Raw genomic sequence first — 6,602 nt, 5'->3', positions numbered from 1 at the left:
GCAGTTTGGTCTGTGACTGCATGGAAGCCCAAAAAACTTTAGTTTATTTTCACCTCTGTAGGGTTTCCATTTTCATCATTTGCTATATTAACATATCTGAACACTTGACTCAGTTGGTCTACTTTTGAAATGTCCCGGGTAGTATCCATTATAATCGAATAGAATTCTGCATTCTGTATGTCTGTAATGATTGTGTCCTGCACTTTTTTCGATAGCAATGAAATTATTTTGTTTTGAGTTTGAGGACTTAGGTAGTGCACCTTTTTTTTGCTTTCAATAGGCCTTTGCAGAACTGGATCATAATGCGCCATAAGTTGTATGGTAGATAAGAAATTACCATTATCTATATCACCTATTTTCTGTCTGTGACCCCGGAAAGCAGAGTTGCGAGAGGCCAGTGTTAGTGTAACATCAGTTATTCTGGTTAGGACCTCGGTCCAAAACCCCACCTCTCTCTTAAACTCAGATGATATTTGCGCCTCAATGGTCAGATTATTTTTCCACGTATCATACACGACACATGCTGCCAAATGAGAGCGAGAGAATTTGTGTTCATTAATCTTTTTAGAGGGAGCCTGCCAATCATTTATTCCTATTCTCCATGCTTGGTGGAGGTAATGGGCAGACGGTCTGTCACCGAGCAGCCAGCACTGCTCACAGTACACCCGGTCCATAGATGGCGAGTAACATAGCCACTTGCGCGGAATTCTACATCCAATTTTAGATGTTTTGTTATAGAACTCTTTTGAAAAGCACCTTCTCTTCCCATCCCTTTTGAATGGCCCTTCAGGCTTGCATGGCCCGTTATTCAGAATGTACCGTTTAACATCATCGTCTTCTAAATCTACAGGGAATTTCCCCCTATCAGTAGGGTATTCAGTCACAGAGTCAGAGGAGCGGGAAGGTATTTTGAGTGGGGGTGGTGAAATCTGACCATGGTTGACCATGGTCAGCATGGTATTTCATGGCCAACCATGGTAAAACCATGGTCGGCCATGAAATACCATGGTGCCTGACCATGGTAACCAAATTCTACCATGGTCAACCATGGTCTACCATGTTTTTATAACCATGGTCTAACCATGGTTTCCTTCAACCATGGTTTCAACCATGGTAGACCATGGTCTACATGTACCTTGTTCCAAGAAACCATGGTCAACCATGGTAGAACATGATCTAAATGTATGTTTCAAGAAACCATGGTCAGCCATGGTAGACCATGGCCTACATTTGTACATCGTACTTTTGTTTCTAGAAACCATGGTCAACCATGGTCTACATGTACCCTTGTTCTAAACCTGCCTTAAATGGGGTCACAAATATAAACAACAAATTGAAGAAAGAAAATTAAATTATTAGCTTGTGTAAATTAAATTAAATAAATAAATAATAAATTAAATTAAATTAAATAAATAAAGTAAATTAAATTAGCTTCGATGACACACACACACACACACACACACACACACACACACACACACACACACACACACACACACACACACACACACACACACACACACACACACACACACACACACACACACACACACACACACACACACACACACACACACACACACACACACACACACACACACACTTCCAGGCTGTTGTTGTTGTTATTACAGATGGCCCTGAGCCCAATAGAGATTGCCCTGAAAAATGCGCGCGGACGAAATGACGCACGAAGGGTTTGGGGGGCCTCCCCCTAGAACATTTAAATTTTTGCAGGTCTTCTTAGATGCTGTCTGGTGCATTCTATAGACTGAATTATAAGTTGAACCACCACAATATTACAATTTCAATAGTATTCTTCATTTCACTTGTTTGTGTTTGCTCGCTTGCATGCCCTGCATAGCTATAATAAATACTTAAGTTGTTGGTCAAGACACTTTCCATCTGATGAAGGCAAATGCCTTCCCAGATGTAAAAAAGTAGATAACATTACATTCAGTTATAACTGCCAAAACAAACATTATTTACGCTATTATGGCCCCTGTTAAAAATGTTTGTAATGTTATCTACTGTAAGTTGGTCGAAGGAATGCCTCCTCATCCGGAAGCTGACCGAGCAGACCCGAGCAGCCGAGTGCATCCGCGAAGAACACACAATGGCGACGTCAGAGTTCCCGTTAGCAAGCAAATCTAAATCTCTTCGGTCAAAATGTCCGGTCAAAATAATTTCCCTTTAGCGCAATACCGCTTCAGTTGCGCCACTTATGTGACAGACAAGAAGAGTATGTGACAGACAAGAGTAGTCAATTCTAATGTGTAACACTTAATGTGGAGGAAGAGATGTGCTTTATGGGTTGATTGTGCGTTGATCTGTTGCTAATGCCTCGGGGTTCCGGTGGGCATGCAAACAAATGCATAATGCTGCGCTATACTTTGTGGCCTCACCCAGTTGCATAGCGACACTTATTGTTTAGGTCACGGTGTCTTTTAATAAGCAGGTAGTCATATCATTAGCTAAAACTAGCTGGATCTGATCGATATGGACATAAACGCGAGTGAAGTCTAATCTGACGGGAGAGAGAGATCAGCTGCTGCTGACGAGTCGACACGCAGCTCTGCATGATCACATGCAGCGGTGAGCGGAACAAAACACACACTTCAGGTTAGAATATCACACGTAGCAATTTTAATTACCTCTCAAACTACCTAAACTAGTTATAGATATGTTTAGTTTTACTGTCGGGTCACTCATTATTACTGGATCCGCGAGCTGCATGATACTGGTATAATAGATTGCCCGATCGGGCAACCAGCAGGTGAGGCTTCATGGCCCGCGCTAAATACTAGATGGCCCCGGGCCATCGGGCAGTCCTTAATGTCGAGCCCTGTAGACTAAGCTTATCTCGCAAAAATCGAATTTCATCTGGCAGACTTACTTTTGTTGTGAGCACTGACGAGATGAGACAGGATAGGTTCTTTCCGTGATAGAATCCTCCCGCATTCAGAACACTTAAACCTTGTGTTTCCATCAGTGTCAGTCTGGATCGAGTAGCAGTCTTCCTTTGACATCTTTGTAGTTTGCTGAATGAGTCCAGTTTGTTCATTTAGGAGTACGAGTTCAGCCTAAAAGTAAATATGAACTCGTGTTGCGTGCACAGTACGCCATCTTGTCTTGCTCTCGAAGTCTCATTCGAAATCTCGTATTTTCTCGGCGGGCGATTGGAGTCTATGGAGCAGTCTCCCGCGGAAATTTCCTCAGACTGGCCGAATGTCAAGTGTTTTGATTGGTCTCCAGAAATCCCAGATGATCCAGATGATGCCATTCGCTGTTCCATAACCGTTGGCGCGAAGGCAACCTTTTCCGATCTTGCCAGTTAGCGTCACGATCGGCCAAATTGCCTAGATTTTAATTCTACATCTGCAAGTCATTTATTAAAGTGTAACTCAGCCAAGATACTCAAGATGACGACACACGCACTGATGTGGTGGCCTGCAGACCGACAGGGGACGGTCGTGAGCCTGAACTTGATAAAAATACCTAGGAAAGAGCTGTCAGAGTACCACGTTGGGGAAGAAGTACAAGCTCAGTGCCCTGGCTACCCTGGGTTGCACCGGGCCATAGTGTACAGTATAGGTATGTAAACTATGACTATCACTGTGTATATGTTGACAATGATTATTATTATAGGCCTAGACTAGCCTAGAGGATATATGTAGAATATATATATAATACATATATGTACAATTTTGTGCGAAATAAATGATTTTTATGCACGTCAAAATGTCAGGAGTGTTAGACCTATAACATACGCTACGCTTTTTGTGTGACAGTAGGCCTATATCTTTTTCATTTCCAGTCTCCTTGGAGCTGTTTAACCTTTAAATCATAAGAGCTTGATCTTGAGAATTATTTGAAACCATTTTAAATGCAAAAATCTCATTATTTGAGTATATAAGCTACCTTTGCGTGAATGTATTGCCACATTATGCATCAGTGGATAAATACAAATTCTGACTTTGTGATCTCATAACTAATTTGACACTCATATTATACAAATGAGATTGATAAATGTTCAACTAGTCTAGGCTAGGGCCTTAGTATATTGTGAAGAATTTTGATAGTTTCTCTTCAGAAAATATTAAGTTTTAGTACCTTTTTAAAGATGCTAAGTGCAAGGTAGTCTACCCTCCTTATCTATTTGAATTAAAATGTATACAATTTTTGCAGTAAATATATTTTTTATAATCATGGCTTTATACAAATTTTACCTTTATAACTGTTAGATACATGTATTGGTTAAGGTAATTTGAGAGATAAAAATGTGTATGTAATTAATATGACTTGCTGTGTTGACACTTTATACCAATTAAGGTGTGTTTCTAGAAAACCGCGAAACACAATAGAAACATACACATTACACATAATTCGGAAGAAACTGGCAATATTATATGTGATTTTTCAAATATTTAATATATCAACTTTCATAGTATTCACACCAAAAAACAATTTATACAACTTTTTATTTTTTACCCCTCCGTCACACTTGTGGAGCATTATTTTTTTAGACAGGCCATATGGCATAACCATTTCTACTGTAAATCTGTCTGTATTTCACTGGTCTAAAAATTACACTCTAACCAGTGCTAACATTTATATTTGTTGATCTAATTTATTTACAGGGCAAAAGAAAGACTTGGATATTCTTTCCAAGGATCCAAATTTTTTGGAAAAGGCCCTGGTCATGCAGGAGGAGGTGGAACCAAAGCCGAAGGAGGTCACCAGGGTCTGTGACACTGATCAACCAAAGCCAGCCCAAGGCCAAAAGCCAACAAAGAAGACACCAGTGAATGTCCCTGTGGTGGCCGACATGGCCCAAAGAATTGCAGAGAAGACCAATGGGTAGGTTTCAAGATAAATACTGTAAATCATGAAATATGTTAATTTTGTATTTAAAAAAATATTTAATTAAACATGTTACTTTAGACTTTAGTGTCTTGTTCTTCTGTTTATATTTTATTCAGTTAAATATTATTTTTCTGTACAGCAATGGTGACGCCAAACAGCCTCAAACGAGTTCAACGGAGACAAGTAGACCCAAAGACGAGTAAGAACTTATATCATGCTTAATTGCTTATTCTCAGGAGTCTTATGTCTAATGAAAACTAAACTAAAACAAGTATGTTTAATTTTGGACCATTTGAATACTATTTAGGATTAAGGTAACAGTTCTAACAATTTAGAAAAATACTGACAATACTACCATGGTTACAAACATTTGATCTGTTAGTATTCCTTGTAAAAAAATCATGCATTTTGTACAGCTATGGTGACACCAAACAACATGAAACGAGTCCGATTTCAGGCAAGAAGACGAGTAGCCCGAAAGATGAGAACTATTTCTCAGGAGTCTAATGAGTTGATGTTTAGCCAAAAGGAAAATTAAGCTAAAACAAGTAGGCCCTATGCTACACTTGAATACCTTTTAGGATTAAGGTACAGTTCTCATAATTAAAAAAAAGAACTACAAAATTACTGACATTATATGTTAATTAATTTTCATGAAAAATGTGTACTTAATTATTCCTCCTAAAAATAATACAAAATGATTCCTAAAAAATACGCATTTTGTTTTCCAGCTTTGTAACTCGTAAAGAGTTTAAGGAAATGGAAGAGGAGGTGAGGAAGCTGAAGGCGCAGATCAAGAGAATTAGGCGCCACTGCAACCCTGCCGAACATGGCAGCTCTTTACCATCACCATCACTGCCAACATTGGAGGTCGCATCACCGTCGCCAAAATCACCGTCGCCAACATCGCCGTCGCCAAAATCACCGTCGCCAAAATCACCGTCACCATCACCTTCGGAGGAGGCCCTTCATGAGTTGATTCGGCACGAGGAAAAACCATTCCTGGCTGTCAAAATTGTTTTGTGCCAGCTGTTCCCCCAGGCTTACATTTTAAGCCACAGCGTCTCGGGGAAGGCTTCAAACAGCAAAACAATTGCCAAGCCACCCTTTGATCTGCGACTTTTTGGCAGAATGCTGTCGGTTGTGATGGGGAAATTTCCCCAGCTGAAGAGGAGCATGATCACCCCACTTGTTCATGCTGTACAGAAATGCTTGACCAAGAGTACAACATGAACAAGTAGGTGATCATGCTCTTCAAGACAGACTTTTTTATTTTGTGTTTTACATATTTTCTTCAACTTTTTAGATTTTTGGAAGGGGGGGGGGATAACCTCACTTCAATGGTCAGACGGGGGTGGGGGGGGGGGGTGTGAACATTGGTATTTTTTTCTGAATGGAGAGAGGGAATAGAAAAGGAAAAATTCTTTGCTTAACAATTTGTCGCAATTGCCCAAATTGTCTGTTTTAATGTCGGTGGATCAATAAAACACAAAATAAAAAAGTCTGGCCCCAGCTGGGCAAATATATTGGAGAATTATGAACTTGTATTAACCAGACTTTTCTAATTTGAAGTTCAAATGTACATCTTTGTAAACCATGTGTCATTCATAAACAACACCATTATGTCTGCATCAATCTATTGTTTTATTATTTGTGGTCAACCATTGTTCTTTGACATTTTGTACCGACAGTCCACCATTGTTCCATGATCAACCATTGTTTTCATGGTCAACCATACC

At 39.8% G+C, this 6,602-nt stretch overlaps 1 protein-coding gene across 1 annotated transcript; it reads left to right on the top strand.

The window, feature by feature from the left end:
- Nucleotides 1-2,641: 2,641 nt before the first annotated feature.
- Nucleotides 2,642-6,096, top strand: LOC307022763 (uncharacterized protein; the record flags this gene model as incomplete). The annotated part of the gene is made up of 4 exons (XM_079655656.1): nt 2,642-3,591; nt 4,638-4,857; nt 5,003-5,062; nt 5,595-6,096. Exons 1-4 carry the CDS (start codon nt 3,420-3,422, stop codon nt 6,094-6,096), a joined length of 954 nt encoding a protein of 317 aa, XP_079511782.1. The 5' UTR covers nt 2,642-3,419.
- Nucleotides 6,097-6,602: the final 506 nt, after the last annotated feature.

Source organism: Notothenia rossii (genome assembly GCF_949606895.1).
Source record: "Notothenia rossii genome assembly, chromosome: 10".
NCBI classification, from domain to species: domain Eukaryota; kingdom Metazoa; phylum Chordata; class Actinopteri; order Perciformes; family Nototheniidae; genus Notothenia; species Notothenia rossii.
Note: the sequence above shows the minus strand (reverse complement) of the source record. Positions and strands in the feature narration are given on the sequence as shown.